Consider the following 19,650-nt stretch of genomic DNA (forward strand, 5'->3'; position numbering starts at 1 on the left):
TCAAGCAAAATATTAAAAAAAACGAGAAGGAGGACTGAATTGGGGGAGGCTAATTTGCTCAAAGTTGCCCAATAGTCATGCCAAAGCTAAACCATAGGAAGTTTTTCCATCACATCAACTAAAGTTCAGAGTTTGATGCTTGTTAGTTAATCTTCTAATTGCATATAATTATCAGGACAATTATTGGAAAATTGGGTTTGCATAATCACATTTACATTAATTGGACTCGGGGGCAGTTTTTCATGTATATTATAGATCATATACTATATAATGGTGCCAAAATGGGTACAATATCTTCACTGACTAAACATAAAAACAACATATTTATATTGCAATCGAAAATTAAAATACAAACTACAGCAAACTCATAAAAAGTTCATGTGAATTAAATTAAAACAAAGCACACTCCTAAAAAGTAATAATAGACTAAAACAAACAAAGGAACATGACCACCCCTCCACATATTCTTCAAAAGAGACCCATGACGCCAAACCGACTAAACCCTTAGTGTCGCACTGGCTAAATCCCAACCCACACAAACCGGCAACTTCCATGATTGTACCTTCAAACTATGAACTAGAGCCAAAACCTTGTGTATGTGGACCAAAAGCGACGACTAAATCATAGCAACAATGGTGTTTCGCGGTGGCTGCTTCAACATCAAGTACAAACTAGCATAGCAACCGCTGCTGAACTCGTCAAGGTAAGCTCTTGAACTCAACAATGAGGGTGTGCTTGGGAGCTGCTGTGGGTGGGTGGATGATGGTGGAGGTAAGGTTGGGATTGGGATAGCTATGAATGTCACGTCATTGTTTAACGGAAAACTTGACAGTCAAACTAACTGAAGTATGAAAGTTGTAGTAAAATCAAAGTTCATGTATGAGACTAAGACGAAAAAATAACGTAGTATACCAAAGTTTGAATTTCGAGAAACTTTCGGGTAATAAAGTGAAATTTATCCTATAATAAATACGTAAATATTAATTGAATTGAAGAATTTGTTAAAATAAAAAATATTTAAATAACAAATAATGCTTTTCAAATTGCCAGCGTAGATCAACAAACTTCAATTTAACTTCAATTTATTACTACGTACTGTTGGAAATGCTCTAAAGTTGAAGAATCGATTAAAAGGTGTGTGTGTAGTTGTGAAGCGGAAGAGTTCATTAATATAAATACAAATTTGGGGTAAATGTAAGCAGTTGAGTAAGGCAAATCTTCTGTTGATCAGTACAGTTGATAAAAGTACAGAAGGCCCACCCATTGAATACGAAGCTGAATTCGCAGCAAGTACCTCTGGTTATTACTGTCACTGGTGCGTTGCATGCATTATTGCCCATGTTAATGTTCAAGTTCAAGACAAGACCCAACCGTTCGATTCCTCCAGCTTTATTGTAAGAATTAAAGTTTTTGTCGATTAGCTAAAAAAAGACTGTGCCATATATGGAGTTTTAAAATTTATTTGAAGTCATTTTTTGTTTAGAATAAAAATATCAATAAATACTTTCTTTTCTCTTTTTTTCTTATAAATTTATGATCCTCTGAGTGAGCATATCCTGCCTGCCGTGTGCATGGTTTTCGTGCTGCTGGATGCATCATGCATGAATGCGCAACTCCTTAATCAGCTAAGCCCCTCTTGCTCTTGGCTCTTGTTGATCATGTATAAATTATAATTGGTGTGGAGAATGTACAAGTTAGAACCATACTATTAGTATTAGGAGTTGAGTTGGGACCGCATGTATGTGATTTTTAAAACACTCAACAATTAATATATATATATATATAAAATTTCCTATGCGCACATTCAAACGTTATTATCGTGTGAACGTCATATATTTTATACTACTCCTCGCTGCTTTCCTGCTTGTTTACAATAGCATCCGCCACATGATAATAATATATAGACATCCGAATAAGAGAATCACTATATATATATATATATTATTCATTTCATTCCATGATAATAAATATGCATGCAACAGTGTACTTCATATATCACAATAAACTCATCTCAATAATATTCCATGAGAAACCCGTATCAACCTCACTTCTGTCACCCACTAGAATATATTATACATATATAACCAGTTATTGTTCGCTCGACATCCCTTCGCTTCCCAACTGAATTCAACCAAATTTTTTCTAATCCATGTGACACCTTAAATTTCAAAACTTTAAAGATAGATACAGAAGTGAAGGTGAGCACCGGTGCGAAAACATTCATATGAATTCCTGATATAATTAATGGAAAATGGTATGAATTTTGAATCATTTATATATAGCAACACATGTCATTTAATCATTCAGTGTATGGAAATGAGGGTCGACCAAAAGAAAAGAATTATATTATGGATGGAGTTTTGTCTTTTTGTGGGTCTTCATCGTTAAAAGGAATTGATTGTCGGTCCTGCAAGTCGCGTCCTTGGTAGTAATACATCTACCTAAACCCCCAACCAACTTATCTCTGGCCCTCGGATCTGGCTAAACTCTCTCCACCATAATTGCATAAAATTATATGTGTGGTTGGTTGCAACCTCTTTTTTGCAGGATTTTGTTGATATTGATACGTTGTGGTTGTGATTGTAGCGCATTAATTCAACCCTAAATTATTTCAAAACGGTATTTTAATAGATTATTACTACAATATATTCTCTATTCTTCCAAGAATTAAGAAAATGTAATTCGTAATATGTTATTTATTATATGCTTATTGGAGCATATGAAAATGTAATCAGTTTCAGTTGCCAAGAAGGAAATCGTTTACATATCTTCGGAGTAGTGGAGGAATCAGCACACTGTAGGTCCGTTCCGTAGGATGGTAACTATCCCAAAACACATAATCATTTGCATTTGCGCACGTGGCATCGTACTTGTTGCATAACACTGCTACCTCTATGATCCCAGTTCCACAGCATCCTTTCTCCGCAACTTTAAACCCTGAAATTCATTCATAAATTACTTAATTACCCCAAAATGAGAAAATTAAGATTGATTGATGATCAAATATATATATCCACGTACGCAATTATCGTAGGCTTACCATTCTCGGCAGGGTTAAGAATGATATCCAGTAGAGGATTGTAGACATCCACGTAGACCACTCTGCTGTTTGGGAGGGCTGTGTTTAAGGAGTTGAGAGACCGGGAAAGTTTAGCGTTGAATAACTTCGCTGCTTCATTGTATTCTTCGGCGCAGTCTCTTGCTAATCCTCCCCCTAATGTTCTTTGTGAAGGCACACATCCTATTGGTGGTGCACTGAACAGACCAATCCTTCTCGCGCCAAGTCCGTACAATTCCTGCCAGTTAAGTTACTAATTATGAACCTAATTAATAATACAAGTTTAAATATTAATTACATTAAGATTAGATCCAACAAACAACATTATATATATATATATATATATATATAAAAAAAATATGTTAGGTACCTTGACGAAACTAGACGCGGAGTTGACCATAAGGTCGGTGTAAGCAGGAACATCATACTGGGCTTTTCTTGCGCGAATGGTAAAATAGGTGTTGGCAAGGTCGTCGCTGCCAGCCACCACCAGAAACAGAGCGTTGGATAGAATGAAGTTGGTTCTCTCTTCTCCAACAATGCCTTTAAGCTTCCCTATATACTCCTTGAACATTGACAACTGATCCGACATTGATATAACTGACTGTATTTCATCATAATTAATTGGAGAAGAAATTAAGATTAATAAATATTAGGGTTGTAGTTGTTGTATTATTAGATGCGAACGTACATACCGCTATTTGGGGTGTCATTGGGTCGTATCCCGTGCCACCTGAAGCAAAGCAGACTCCCGTTGCCAGATCTTCAGGCCGTAGACTAGGATCTAAATACGCCGGCAAATACTTTTTGATTCCCAGTTCTTCCACTGCTCATATTTTTCAAAATTCAAAAACCAAGTGTTAGTGTTAATAAGCAAGTAATTTAACAAAAGAAGAAACCAACCATATATATAAATATATCTCAACTAAATAAATCAAATATTATTTTGCTATTTTCTGAATAAAACAAAATTAAACTTCATATAAAAATCTGCAAACTGAATTCAGATAAAAGGTAGCTTTATTAAACATGTGATTGTTTGAAACATGAGCAGCTAGTGAATATACACACACATATATATAAACTTGGAATATTCACACACATATATGCAAAAACTTGGAATTTTGGTTGGAACTCGCTTGGCTCTCTATGCTCTGTACTCCCATGGAGTAGCGAAATTGGTTACTTATCCGCCAAATTTCTTACAGGATGTTTTGTTCATTGATGCTATATAATCTATTTCTAGTTTTATACTTCTTAGGCACGTGTGGTATTCTTTCTTATTCGGGGTTTTTTCATATGAGTTTCTTAATCAGTGCACGCCTAACATGTCCATTATTCCCACTTTCTAATGGAATGAAATATACCTATTGGAAAAAAAAAACCTTGGAATTTTGGTTAGATAACGACAAATTAATTGCTAAATTCTTCACTCATAAATTCTGTAGTTGGCGACAAATGGCAAAATTATTCACTCATATTCTTTCGCTTACATGTATATTATTTGTCATGCATATATATATATATATACACTGTGAGTATATATTGACCGGGAAGAGAGAGAGGGAGAGAGAGATTTAGTAGATAGCTATATACAACAAACCTATGAAGTCAGAGGGCACTTTTCCATTGCCAAATCTGCCTGTTGGCTTGTGTCCCTGGAAATCTCTTCCATAAGGAGAGAAATTGCACTTAATAAGAGACTTAAGATCGTTGTTGTTGCCCGTGTCCATTATAGAATCACCGAACACGATGACCGCTGGAATTGTCTGGCCTGGAGGTAGCTTCACGGCAGCCTCTACTGTAATTGTGGGGTAATGGAAAAGACCAAAAACTACAAGACAAACATATACTATCAGCTGGGACTTAGATTGGGAGGAAGAAGAAGATGAAAACTCCATAAAGAAGAATCCCACTCCCATTATTTTCAGAGGAAGAGAACAAAACAAAGGGAAGATGTGACAACTGTTTGGTCTCACTCACACACATACACACACATACACACTCCAGGTGCTTTTATACACATATAGAGTAGACAAGTTGTGAAAATATTGTGCTCTTGCCTTTTTCTAGTCATTGATTGTACACACAAGAGACTTAATCCAAGCTTTTCTTCTTACCAGAAAAAAGATATCCAAGCTGTTTCAAATATAAAAAAGTTGGCGTGACACATTTTCAACTGCAATCATTTCATTTCAATTTGGGTATATTTTACCGTGTCAAGTAGTCCTTTCAGTGATCAATATATATCTATATTGTACAAACATAATAATTTGTAATGAATACATAATTAGACAGACGTTCGGACATTATTATTGTGCAGATACCATGTATCCCTTCTTACTTTTCTTCCAATTTACAATAGCATCTGCACAATAATAACATATAGACATCCGGATGAGAGGATAACTGCATATATATATATATATGTATATATATATATACAGAGAGCTTCCATTGAGAGATCCCTCAAATAAGCTTATTTGAGGAACACCCATTGTAGGCCCCACTCCGGATTGTATTTCACTAATCCAAACCGTCTATTTTGTAGATACTCATTCAAAGATCATCTCTACAAAAAATCACTTGAATCTGATATCATTTGACCACTCAATTAAGTTATTGAAATTTTAGCATTTTCTTGAAATACCGTGTTCATTAATTTTGTAAGACACAATTGGATGTCGAAACGGTTTCCGATTTGTCTAATTTTTTGTAAAGATGATCTATGAATGAAGACCTAAAAAATAGATGATTTGGATCATTGGAAAAAAAATTGTAGGATACCCTAAAGGACGTCTCTCAATAAAAAGAGACTGTATATATATATATATATATATATATATATATATATATATGCAAAATGTATTTATGCGGGAACTAGGCACGAAGAAAACTATATATATGCAAAATGTATTTATGCGGGTACTAGGCACGAAGAAAACTATATATATATATATGCAAAATGTATTTATGCGGGTACTAGGCACGCAAAATGTATTTATGCGGGTACTAGGCACGAAGAAAACTATTTATATATATATGCAAAATGTATTTATGCGGGTACTAGGCACGAAGAAAACCTTCCTTTCTTCATAATTAATAACGTGCTACTGTTGCACTAGCCATTGGTGGGTCTAATAAGTTTAGAAATCAATAATGTGGAAAAAAAAAACCCACTAGCGATGTATATATGTTCAATATTTCTCAACTTAAAAGAATTGAAAACTGTCATCTATGATTCAATGATCAGCCACATGGGCTCCTGCTCATGTATATCCTTATATCTTACGCTGGAAACTTGTCCCTTGAATGAAGCAAAGATATATATTTTTAGGCATTACAGGTGAGGGAGCGGTGATTGGTCCACAGTTGTTGTTATAATCTTTAAGAAGAACTGGGGCTTCCTTGTGAAATGAAAGCTCGAGACATTATCTTTTAATTAGCACATGAAATGAAAACGTCAACTTTCTGGATCAAGCGGTAAACTTTCAGAACAAACACAAATTGTGATGTTTGCCTGCCCAACGTCATGATTTATATCATTTTAAATTGGTTTGTAATTACGAAGATTGCCAGTAATTAGAAATTAAGTAGAGGTCAACGCATGGAGAGTGTATGTGTTACTTTTGTTGTTGGACGGATTGTAAACAAATACAAAACGCAGTCAGTTTGGTTTAACTACCAGATGATGATATATCTATATACAAAACAAGCCAACTGGGTGTTGCCTTCTGTTATTGAAGGAAGGGTAAGGAAAAACCTACACGCCACGCCCATTTCTTCATCAAATCAAATACAAAACAAAATTAATCTTATTAATCTAGACCTGCCAATGCCATGATGGTGGTGACATCAAGCCTAAATTTATTATAACTTTTTACGGGGACTGAGAAAGATAAAAAAAAGCAACAGTGTGTGTGTGTGTAGGCAGAGGGAGGAGGGAGGGTAAAAGGTACTACTACAGTAGGAGGCTACTTTGAAGGTCACAGACTAGTCCACGTAACAATACCGCTCGAAATTAATTGAAGTGATTAATTCCTCAACGGTTAGCGCGACAGAACCAGAGTTAATTCTTATTAATTAATGATTTCAGACTATTATAATCTATCCATCATTCAAAGTAACATCTTTAGATCATTCTGGCTACAGCCTCCTAATATTATTTTATAACATATGAGATTGCTCAGACTTATATTTGAAAGCGATATTGCCTCATTAAGTAAGGATTGTGCAATAGATTAATAACAACTTGGCTTGGCCCGCACCAGCTGTGAGTTTGATCACGTCTTCCCTATTAATTAGCGGCAAACTCCTATCCCTCTTTTTTTCTTTCCCGATTGATAGGTGTAAATATGAAGCTGATGGCGGAAAAAATCCAAAAGCAACAGAAACTGTATGATCTGGATTGTATGGTGTAATTGAAAGTGAGCCGTTACTTGATGAAATGCAAATTGCAAGTTGTAAGGTCCTCTTGTAGCTAAAGACATTTTCAAGCCTACTGTAGGTTTGGGAGTTTCATTTCATCTGCATTTTCGCAATTCAATTTCAGATTTTAAATGGGCCCACAAATTTGGCCACGAGCTTCTCGATTAAAGTGGATTTGTATAGTTGTAGCCAGTCGCGGTGTATCGTCTCTCGTCGTTTTCTGCTTGCCTTTACAAGTTTACAGTGCACCCTGACTGATTATTATTATTATTAATGCCGATGCCAAGCCGAAAAGGCCCTTCCAGAAAACCCTAGGAAAACTGCAAAGGCAGAGCAGGCTTTTGACCGGATACCAGTACATTCCTAAATCAATGGATCGCACAGATAAAAACTATTAATATTCAAAGGTCACCTACTTATGTCAATAATTACATTAAAAGATCCTGAATTCCTAACCATATCACATAAATTGCCAAAAAAATAATAAGTGATTGGATTATGACATACAACCTTATCTTAGAAATGAAATTGGCATCCAATACATTTATTTCTTTCCATTTCTTAATATATCTTTATTAACAACATCGAATCGAATGACTGCAAGAAACAATTTACCCCTAGGCACAAAACATGGTAAACCATTTGGAAAAAAACAGCATTCTCTCGTCAAAGCAAGGTCAAACCAAGCTTGAAGAAAAGATATGGCAAAGAAGCCAAAAGAACACATTCCACCAAATTTCACAAAAAATGCAACTCCCCTCACGTATGGAATCACAAATTGAAACTAACTGCGTTGATGAGCCATTTCATATACACAAGGGCCAATTTCACATCATGTATTTGACGTAAAAGGCGTAATTATATAAACATCAATTTACATAAAGGCATGACCCAGTTGATGGGGCTCTCAAATAAATACTTCATATACACGCTAAACAACAGAAAGCAACAGCCATCCGGTCAACAACAAACCAGAAAGACAATGACACAGTAAAAGCTATTCCAAATTATTAGGAAACATACCCAGACCAATAAAATAACCAGCAACTTCAAAGAGAACAATTGAGTGCTGTCATAAAAATCTGTTTTAAATCAATGAGCACTCACAAGAAATGGATTCTGGCAAACCCCACATTCGATGGTCTCCGAACCTGAGCTGGGAACTTGAACCTGCAACAATTCCAGTAATGGAATCAACAACTACATGCAAAAATATGAATATGCACAGTGCACACTAAGACTCTACACATGCTACGAAAAGTGAGATTTAATCTTCAATTCAAACTCATTTGAACTTCTATGTAAAATAAGCTTTAAAAAAACAATATATATTTCAACCTTTAAAATATGATTACTTATAATTTGCATGAGACGCCCTTGAAAATCTAAAATATTACCTGCAAGTGGACCGTGCATGTAGGACAGGCAACCTCTCTCATCCGCCTTCCAGATCCATCAGACTTTGAACCTGACAAATCAACAAGCAAATTAGCAGTGTCTATATGCTTCTAGCTTCTAAAGTACTATTTGAATATTACAAACTGCAGGAAACCCCACTGGTTTATCTAACTGCTCACTTAGCGCGTTGGTCCACAAATAATAACATTAAAAGGAGACTAAAAACTTCTTTTTCATGGCCATATTTTCCACCATCCAATCTTCAAAAGCAAAGAAATTACCTGAGGATTCCTTGCGATTCTTTTCCATCTCCTCCTGTACAGAAAATTAAATTAAAAAAATAAAAACGAAGTGTGAGCGCACACAAGATATAAAAAAAAATGCCTGTACTGATCCAGACTTATTAGATATTCAGCTTACATATTCATAAATTAAAATGACAGTCGGTGCAAACATAATTTGTCAATTAGAAAATGCAGACTCTGTTAGAAGCAAAAAGATGCACACAACACTAAAATCACCTGAAGCTTCTTGGCAAGATCCTCGTGACTCTGCAATCCTGCAGGTTTACTAGATACTTCCTTAGCATTACTCAGCCTCTGAGTCACTTCAGCCTATAAATGATAATGACACTGTAAGGACTCTTCATTTCAAGATAATTATATGATGCAGAAGTTCTGGCATAAGCCAAACTTACTATAAATAAATAAACCTTGGAACAGTAACTCGGACATAAAACCCATTGACCAAATATGAATTGATTGTAAATTTTCCATCCAAGATCCCTTTGCCAACATAAACCAAGACTCTAATAATAATGAATCCAACCAGAGTCACTACAAGGTAAGACATAATCTATGAAACTTCCAAATCACATCCACAGATCATTGACCACTATAGCTTGTCTAAACATTCTTTATCATTTATGTTTTGTTTGACCAAATAGAAAGTCGAAAGGAAAACTCTAACAAAGTGTTCCAAGGTAATGATACAAGCAGTAATGAAGGCACTCCCAAAGAACAGCAAACTCATTCACGTTACTTTTTTTTTCCTATAAAAACACAAACAAAAAGCACCGAAATCTCCACTTCAACAGATCTACGAGACTAACCAAGCTGTTATGTTATTTCCTACAGGGAACAACAATGAAAATGGTGGGAAACTACTTGGTGAATCTAATTATCCAAACATAGTGGGGCAAATACCTGAACAACTGACCTAGTTCCCTGAAAATAAATGAAAATTTTGATCAGAAACTAACATCCTAAGAGGCTAAATCTTCACAGGAACACAATAAAAGAAAATGGAAACCAGACCATTTTGTGTGATATACTCCATAACAACGTGTCAAATAGGATCATTGAATTATATTGAGAAGCAAAACGAAATATAAAATATTAAAATACAAAATGAATCTTAAATCCTCTCCACACCCGCTATGGACTTCCTACTGACGTAGTTGGAATGATGTGATAAGTTCAGAGACGTACCAAGCATCGGTCACAAACTCGAACCTGCGGAGCATTCTCATCAGCAGTTAATGCAATTCTGCCATGGGTACACTTGTCACAGAAAATATCTCCACAGTTCCGGCAGTGATGCTACAATGGAGGAGAAACCGATAAGTTCAAAAGACGCTAGTATGAACAACAAACTCTGAAGATGCCGCCTCAATTAGACATACCTTACGGATAAATGCCCCAAAATCTGTCCCACATGCTGTACATTTTGTAACTGCTTCATCAGGGACCTAAAAAAACAATAATGAAATAAGCAAGAGCAAAAACTCCAAGATCACTTTATTACTTGCTAAAAGAACTCCAACAGCCATTCACTGCATTAAAAGGTGTTCATGGAGTAATATTAAGCACTACCACATTTATGTCATTCTAAAAAGGCGAAAAAGCTTTCAGGAAGATAAGCTAGTATTACCCAATGATCTTTCTCCTCGTTTCCCGGTTTTATAATGTTCATCCAATCAGTTAATCCTTTCTTTCTCTCTGCAGACTGTTCATTTGGCTTTAAAGATTCAGTTGGCTTGATTCTTCCACCCATTTCCTTAAGCTGAATAACAAGAGATAAGTGTAATGTGTCACTAATAATAATCAACAAAACCCATTGATAAGGACAACCATAGTCTCAAGGGCATAAAACATGGGACTATATTATGCCTCTTTCTGAGCTGCAGTAAAAGAAAAGCATATAAAATTATAAAGACAGAATCATCCAATAAAAATATCAGCATATACACACAATAATCTCATCCTTCCATCTTTCAGTATAAGAAGGCCCAACTGGAACTTCCTAACTAATTCTATAAGTTACAAACAGAAGAAAAAGGATTTCATTTTTCGAATTATGAATGCTAGAAACCAACCAGTACAAGACATTGTAAAAATCGGACGTAAATATCCTTAGGCATTGAAGGAACGCATTTGATATTCAGCCACTTATGCACAGAGAACTTATTTTAATGTACTTCAATACCATCATCAATCAAATTATACCAACCTCGTGTATAAGACAGGCCCCATTCAAGGGTAACCTAAAGCTAATTTCTAAGCTCAGTGCTGTCAGTTATGAAGGGGAACCATTATTCTTTTAAAAAGGGGAAAATACAACTCTAAAAAACCCAACCTGTACAGTCGCAGCAGTCACTGTATCCAAAAGGGTGTTGGTGGTGTAACTATTTGACTGCAATCTAATACGTCTTGGCTCAATATCGACAGAGCTCTTTGACCAAAATGCAAATGTAGATGAATCAGTTACCTGTATGAGAAGGGAAGAAACAAATTATTCAGACCTCAAGCCAAATACTAACAGTTCCATACTAGAATCAAAGTGAAACTAGAACAAACTTACTTCACATCTTGTAACGGTCTCGAGGGGATATATTCTCAATGTCCGACTAGTAGCAGGATCAAGCATACGAATACCATCCAAACCAATCTGGAAGATAATTTTTCTATCAACAAAATTTATATAAAAACAAGAAGAAAAATACAAAGGAACTAAACAAGAACAATGGGTGACATCCAAAATACTATCCAGACTTCAAACCAACCTAAGATAATCATTCAGATGAATACCAAAAACAGCTTCATGCTTACATTACATGCATATCGAATATAGTAGAGTTCACATAGAAACATATAGAAAATTAGAGAAGTTTAAACTAACAATTCTGGAATCATCTTTTAGACTAAAAAAATTAAAATGTGCATTTTAAATATTAAATTAAATCCACTGAAAAGGAAGTCTCAATGAGTGCTGCTGTCATTTATAAGATAGTAAAACAAGTTATAGAAGATACCATTAAAAATTTAAAAGAAAAAAAGAAGAATGCATCTCCATGTGTATTAAAGCACTTGTAAACGTAAAATTCAAATAACAGGAAGATAATTCAATAATTTATAGTCCCTATTTACCATTTTCTTTAAAGTAACATTTATGTCAAAACATGATTTCTATCTAGTGGTGAAGTTCCAATTACAGTTCTCGCCTAAGGCTATGATCTAATTACTGAAATTCGTAAGCATGGGAAAACAATACGAAACTTCCCACTCCAACCTCTAGTCAAGAACATAACAGGTCTTTGAGACAACGGGGAGACGATAAGGATTAGATCAAAATAAAATTGTGAACATAGGAAAGAAAGAAAGAAATAGGGTGTGTACAATGTGACAATCAACACAGTGGAGATGGTAGAATAATAGCCCAATCAACAAAATAACATAAATAAAAATTTGAAAATTTAATAGTTGTGCTTGTCCTAAGACATGAATTAAATTTCCACTCAAATAGGACAAAGTGCCTCCGTGTTCATACCTGACAAAGAACATCCATGGTGCTCTGTCCTCCACTTTCAGCCAACAGCTTGACCCGGAACTTAAGCACCCCACTCTTCGCGTCTTCTTGAGTATCGGCCTTCGGTACTGCCCGCACGATCTTGCCGGAGCTCACTGATGAGTTCTTCCCAGAAGGGAAACTGATCGACCTGCCGTAGTCATCGAATAAAGACGAGCTTGAAGACTTGGGTGCTGTGCCACGAGCCCCGTATGGCTCCACCTTGTCACCTTGGTAAGCATAAACACCGTCGCCGTACGCTTCATCGCGACCTGAATCATAGCGCTTTCCATATAGATCCGATCCCAAATCGGATCGGGTCCGGTTGTAGCTCCCGTACCTATCATCTAAATAGGAACCCCCAACACCGCCGTGCTCGAATTTCACAGAACTTTCGTAGGGATTTTCATATACAGGCGGGACTGAGGAGGGAGGTTGAGAAAACGGGCCTGAGTAAGCGGACGAATAAGGAGAAGAGGGATTGGAATTATGGTTAGGGATTGCGGGAATTGTCGGTGGCAAAGTGGCATAACTGGGAGCCGATTGATTCTGATCGTATGGCGGATGATACGATTGCTGCTGAGGTGGCGGTTGATAGGGCGCATGGGTCTCAAAGGGAGGGAAAGAAGGTGGTTGAGGTGTGGGATTGAAGGTTTGCAAATTAGGGTTGGAGATTGGAGGAGGGGTATAGGAAGGAGCGGTGGGAGGGGCAGGATCGGGATTCAGAGAATACGGAGGGTAAGATTGGGAATAAAGCGAGTAATCGGAGGTGGTAAAAGGTGGTGCAGAGGCGTAGGGGTTCTGGTGGGGATCGGTGGGGTTAGGAATAGGGTTAGGGTTAGGGTTTTGAAGCGGAGGGTATTGGTAATATGGAGCGGAGGTGTAATCTCCGTGTTGCATCGCTGATTGAGGACGATAGACTGTTTCAGAGAGAGATGGATGACGAGGAGAGGAGGAGGAGGAGGGGAAGCAAAATGTGGCTGTTGTCGCTAGGTTTGGCGAGGAAGCAAACCAAAGAGTAGACTCAAAACGGTCTTGTGTAGCTTTGAATTTGTTAGGGCCTGCTTGGGGTTTTTCTTTTACGTGTTACGATCAGAATCAATCTAGCCCATGCACCGATCTTGTCTACCTTTCAAACCAAATGGACCGATCTTGCCTCTTTGACTAAAACTGAGCCCAGTTGAGCATCAACCTTAGCCCATGTAGCGTGAATTTGCTCATACATTTTATTTGCCCCAAACTTTTCCTTCTTTATTTTATTTTAAAAGTTTCAATTGACAATAGAAACCACCTTTCATTATTCTAAACTCATTTTCCACCACCCCCTAACTCCAAAGAAATACTAAAAACTTGTTATGTAGTGTATGAGACAACTATTTTCTCTTGTGACAACAACTATGAAGCTTGTGCATGAGTGATGAGCACATGAAATATTTAGGGAGCTTTAGTTTTCACACATAAAATACTTTACTAATTTGAAAGATAGATATACAATTTTACTTAATTAATATAAGACCAAAGACAACCTACTTTTACTAAAATAACATTGAAGAGCACTAAAATTACTACATGTGCCATTGTGCTTTATTGTCAAATATAGATATTTAGTTTTTACCCACTCAAAACTGACAGTCCAAACGACATAACCAAGACTCAAAAAACGACACTACTCAAATTGAATCAGTTCCAAAAACCCTTTCGCGCGACCTTTCATCTTCAACTACAGCAACTCAGCCGATAGTTCCACACTGAGCAGCGACGACGACGAGCAGCAACGACGACGAGCAACGACCACCACCAACAACGACAACCACTGACGACGAGCAACGACGACGAGCAGCAAAGACGACGAGCAACGACGAGCAGCAACGACGACGAGCAACGACCACCACCAACAACGACAACCACTGACGATGATAGTAGCGATTTTCACTCTCTTGGGAAAAAAAACAGTAAGAAAATGACCCTCTAACACAGATTTGTCTTCGATTTTAGGGATTACACATTTTTGCTGTTGTTCTTTATGCAATGCAGTTTTTGAAAAAATGGATGAATCGTTGGATTCAAAACTACTCTTCGTTTAGGTTTTGCTTCGTTTATAGGGATTAACCATTCAAAATCGTTGGATTCTTGATTTCTGGTTGCTTGTAGCAGATTTTGAACCAGAAATTGCAATGCAGTTTCTGGTTTCATAATTCAATTTCAGAGTGCTTTTTGCTAGGGTTTATGGGAATGTTATAACTGCTCATGAAGTTAAACGTGTTTTGATATTCAGTACTCCCTTTGCATTTTGATTTCTGGTTGCTTGTAGCAGATTTTGAACCAGAAACTTGCAGTTTCTGGTTTCATAATTCAATTTCAGAGTGCTTTTTGCTAGGGTTTATGGGAATGTTATAACTGCTCATGAAGTTAAATGTGTTTTGATATTAGTTTCAGTACTGTTTTTGCCTTTTGGTTTCTTTTCACATCAAATTTGCAGTTTCTGGTTCCATAATTCAATTTCAGAGTGCTTTTTGCTAGGGTTTATGGGAATGTTATAACTGCTCATGAAGTTAAATGTGTTTTGATATTAGTTTCAGTACTGTTTTTGCATTTTGGTTTCTTTTCACATCAAATTTTGAGCAGCAGTTTCTGGTTGTTTGTTGCAGATTTTGACCACAAACGGCAGTGCGTATCACAAAATGGAACAAGAAATGTCACCACAAAAGAATGAAGCTGAAAACCAACCAAAGCGCAGAATCAAAACGATGGCTCAAAAGAGTAAACCAAAGCCAAAGCCAAACTATGATCGGAAAGCAAAGCACCCGGACTATGTCCAATTTCGGTGCAATGCCTATGCTTTCAACAACATCATTAGAGACATAAAGGACAAGCTCAATGAAAGGCAGAAGAAGCTTCTCAAGAAAACCCCTTTCTGGAACTTGATCGAGCTGTTTTACCACCAAAGAATTGACATGAATAACATGAATAAGTCGGACCTTGACTTAGTACAGCTGCTCAAGACATTTGATCCGGATACAAAGTCCTTCAAATTTGGAACCAAATCATTCCAAATCACAGGCAATGCAGTGACTCAGATTCTAGGACTGCCAAATGAAGGCAAATCTGTCAAACTTGTCAATGATAGGTACACTGCTACCTTCAGAACAAGGCACTTTGGAGAAAAGGTAAAACCATCAAAAAACCAGGTAGAAGCAGAATTACAAAAGACAATTGCCTTGGCAAACCAACCGAAGAAAGAAAAGGCAAAGACAGAGCAAAAGAAAAAAAACGAACAAAGGAAAAGAAAAGAAAGAAGCTGAAGAAGAAGAAGAAGAAGAAGAAGTTGATTACGACAAGGAGGTGGTCAGCCTAATATTGATTATGCTGTGCATGACATTCCTTTTTGCCAACTCTTCATCTACTTTGCATTGGAAATTATTTGAGCACTGTGTGAATCTAGACACACTTTCAAGCTATTCGTGGGCAAGAGCTGTTTCAGCCTACATGAATGAATCCTTGACCACAAAAGCAAAAGCAAAAGCAAAGAAGGGAGGAGAAGCCTCTATAGGAGCTGTTTCGGGTTGCACTATCCTAATATTGGTAAGTAAACAGTGGCTTATGCAATGCATTTTGAGTTTTAGGCAATGCAGTTTCCATTTAGTGCAATGCAGAAATGGAAACTGCAACGCAGTTTCTGTTTTATCCTATGCAGTTTCCAACCTAATTTCTGATATATCTTGTTTTTGAACTGTGCAGTTTCTACTGTGTGAGAGGACAAACATCATACAACCAATCCTTGGCAAGGAGAAAGAAACTCCTGCCATTCTTAAATGGAGTCTTGTGGAACTCCACACAAGATTCAACCAAATAAAGGACTTGAATGACATCGAGGTATGCAATTTATCGCATGTTCTGTTTTAATGTATCTTGAATGTGAATCCATGCTAAATCATTCTCATTGTATAGGGTATTTTCAAAACTCCTAAAAAGCGAAAAACTACCAGGGAAGAGGAAGACACTGTTGAGAAGGTAATTGAAATCTGTATACAGTGCATTGCAGTTTGTGTTTTCTACATTGCAGTTTGCATTTTATCCAATGCAGTTTCTGAATCATTCAATCTCATTGTACAGGGTATTTTGAAAACATATAAAAAGAGAAAAACTACCGGAGAAGAGGGAGACCCTCTTGACAAGGCATAAGAATCTCTAAACAGTGAATTATGCATTTCGGTTTTCGTTTCCTCCAATGCAATGCAGTTTCTAATTAGTTTCTGTTCAATATGCAAGAAAAAGAAAAAGAAGATGATGAGGGACAACAAGGAGAAGCAGAGGAAGCAGAAACCAAGGAAAACCTGATGATGCTGATCAAACTCCAGAATTAAAAGAGGCTGGAAAGAAGAAAATGTTTGAGAATGAAGCTGGAAAAGAACCTCTTGCAATTCAAGACCTCTTGGTGAAGTCCATGACAGACCAAATCAACTATCGCCAACAACAAGATCCTAGCTTCGTTTGCCCGGAAAGATTACAACTGTGGAAGGATGAAAAAAATGAAGACAGTGAGAAGAAAATGAAGGACTTGTGGGATATATTTATCCAAGCAGAAAAGAGATCAAAGGAGCTGGAAGTGGAGTTGGCAACATACATGGAGAAATTAGATAATGAAGAATGTGTGACTGCCACCATGACAGTGGAATCTACAATTCAGCTTAATGAAATACAAAATCTGAAAAGGAGGATTGCAGAATTGGAAGGCAAGGAAACTCGTATTGACATGGAGAAGATTGCCAAGAAAAAGGAGATTCAAGGAAAGTACAAGGCAGAAATTGAAAGCTTGTTGTCAAACCCAACAATCTTTGAAATGGAGATGGATCTGCCTACAAAACAACCAACACAACCAGTTGAAGAGAAAGAAGAAGAAAAGAAAGAAGAAGAGAAGCAACAAGAAGAGAGAGAAGAAGAAAATGAGAGAGAAGAAGAAAATAAAGAACAAGAGAAGCAACAAGAAGAGAGAGAAGAAGAGAAGAAGCAAGATGCTCCAACACCTGCTGTTCCTTCAAGAGTACAAAGGTTGAAGAACAGAGAAAGAAAGAGGCTTCAAGCTTCTTGCTATGTGTACGAAAAAAATAAGAAAAAAAAAAAGGAGGCAAAAAAATGATGAAGGCTTATGTATGCAATTAAGTTCAAGCTGCTGCTTTTTTCTATTTTCTGCATTGCAGAAACAGAAACTGTAATGCAGTTTCCGTTTCCTGCAATGCAGTGTGTTATCTGCTTTACAGAAACAGAAACTGCAATGCAGTTTCCATTTCCTGAAATGCAGTGTGTTATCTGCTTTACAGAAATGGAAATTGCATTGCAGTTTCTGTTTTATCGAATGAAGTTTCTAATTAGTTTCCTTTCAATCTGCAGTTAACACAAGAGGCATCTCAGCCCGATGCCACAAATCCAATTCCCGATCCCCCAAAAGGAACGAGCCTTCATGATTCAATTCCTATAGGTCTGGAACAATCAAGTGATGAAGATGAAGGACAAAAAAAGCCAACAAAGAAAAAACTTGGATGGGGTCAGAGGAAGGTGTGGCAGAAAATTCCAAAGGCGGATAGGGAAAGAATTGAAAAACACTACTTAAGTACTCAACCTCGGTAATATCTCTATTCCAAAATAACAATTCTTTCATCTTTTAATTACAATTAAACTAAAACTAATCTTGTGAATTTCATGTATTCAAATCCGCAGTGATATCTTTTGGGCAGGACTCAATAGTGAGAAAGTGACAAACCATGATCTCAAAGATATTGTATGGGACCTGGAACTGTCACAAAACGTAAGTATTTACCAATTCTATAACACACACTGCACTGTATTTTTTTATTTGTGCTACCTATATTACCCATTTATAATTCCATTTTTCTCCAATCAATGTGAAACAGGTTATTGAGGCCTATATCCAAATAGAGGAGGATAAAATAGACCCCATGCAGACATGGAGTCCACAGTACATGTCCACATGGACTTGGGTAAGTATTATTTTGAAAATTCAAAATTGTTTAAACAGACAATGCACTGCAGTTTTCTAAAAATATATACTAACAAATTGCCATTCTATGATATCAGGCTTACATGCAAAGCTTCGAAGAGCCATTTTGGCACAGGGCCCTGTATGAACACTTACTTGAAAAACTCGGGAAATGAAGTGTTCTTTTCTTCCCGATTATTTCAAAAGAAGAGTTCCACTTCACACTTCTCACATTTCACAAAAATGAACGAAAGTGGAGACACTACAATCCACTTAGATCGTTGGGACATAGAAAAGAAGAAAGGTGCATTGACATGGCTCGAAACTTTGTAAGTGGAATGAAACTGTCTTAATTTCTCAGCACAAACACAAAAGAAACTGCATTGCAGTTTCTGTATTATACATACTGCCTAATTTCAGACCAAAACTATAATATGCAATGCACTGATTACCATTTCTTTTTCTCTTTTTTTCTTCTTCTTTAAACAGGTTAATATTGTTGAAGGGTGGCTAGAATATATAAGACCTCAAGCACGAGTGTTCATAGAAACTAAAAAAAAACCAACAATTGTGAAGCAAAAGGAAGGGCCCCCGACACTTGTACAAAAAGATTTGACTCCAACTGAAGAACTCACTCTCAATTGGATTATGCAAAATCCATTGCAGTTTCCATTTGAGGATGACATGGAATGTGCTCAACAAAGTGTATCTTCGTAAGAATTGTGTCTACTCAACTATTCATTACAGTTTGAAATCATTCAAAAGCAAAAAAAACTAATCTCGTATTTCATTTGCAGATTGGATTGCGGCATGTTCGTCATGTTCTATATGGATAAAATAGCACAAGGACAGCCCATTCCAAAAAGCGTGGACAAGAAATTCATGAATGAATATCGAGCACAATATGTCACAAAACTCCTACACC

General features: G+C 36.7%; 3 protein-coding genes and 1 long non-coding RNA gene across 4 annotated transcripts; 2 read left to right on the forward strand and 2 right to left on the reverse strand.

Moving 5' to 3' along the window:
* Window positions 1-2,667: 2,667 nt before the first annotated feature.
* Window positions 2,668-5,048, reverse strand: LOC117620641 (GDSL esterase/lipase EXL3-like). The gene is made up of 5 exons (XM_034350776.1): window positions 4,662-5,048; window positions 3,754-3,884; window positions 3,429-3,662; window positions 3,041-3,296; window positions 2,668-2,937 (listed from the first exon to the last, which is right to left on the reverse strand). Exons 1-5 carry the CDS (start codon window positions 4,978-4,980, stop codon window positions 2,738-2,740), a joined length of 1,140 nt encoding a protein of 379 aa, XP_034206667.1. The 5' UTR covers window positions 4,981-5,048; the 3' UTR covers window positions 2,668-2,737.
* A 3,216-nt stretch (window positions 5,049-8,264) lies between these two features.
* LOC117620634 (protein FREE1) lies at window positions 8,265-13,769 on the reverse strand. Its single transcript, XM_034350764.1, has 10 exons — window positions 12,713-13,769; window positions 11,747-11,833; window positions 11,522-11,653; window positions 10,817-10,948; window positions 10,569-10,634; window positions 10,375-10,485; window positions 9,406-9,498; window positions 9,166-9,199; window positions 8,884-8,954; window positions 8,265-8,656 (listed from the first exon to the last, which is right to left on the reverse strand). The coding sequence occupies exons 1-10, from the start codon at window positions 13,628-13,630 to the stop codon at window positions 8,579-8,581; spliced, it is 1,722 nt and encodes a 573-aa protein (XP_034206655.1). The 5' UTR covers window positions 13,631-13,769; the 3' UTR covers window positions 8,265-8,578.
* A 2,226-nt stretch (window positions 13,770-15,995) lies between these two features.
* Window positions 15,996-16,912, forward strand: LOC117617895. Its single transcript, XM_034347507.1, has 4 exons — window positions 15,996-16,312; window positions 16,469-16,603; window positions 16,679-16,741; window positions 16,844-16,912. Exons 1-4 carry the CDS (start codon window positions 16,094-16,096, stop codon window positions 16,910-16,912), a joined length of 486 nt encoding a protein of 161 aa, XP_034203398.1. The 5' UTR covers window positions 15,996-16,093.
* A 1,303-nt stretch (window positions 16,913-18,215) lies between these two features.
* LOC117616824 lies at window positions 18,216-18,684 on the forward strand. Its single transcript, XR_004584187.1, has 3 exons — window positions 18,216-18,351; window positions 18,446-18,533; window positions 18,640-18,684. It is a non-coding gene; the product is annotated as an uncharacterized LOC117616824 (long non-coding RNA).
* Window positions 18,685-19,650: the final 966 nt, after the last annotated feature.

This window comes from Prunus dulcis, chromosome 1 (genome assembly GCF_902201215.1).
Source record: "Prunus dulcis chromosome 1, ALMONDv2, whole genome shotgun sequence".
NCBI lineage: Eukaryota > Viridiplantae > Streptophyta > Magnoliopsida > Rosales > Rosaceae > Prunus > Prunus dulcis.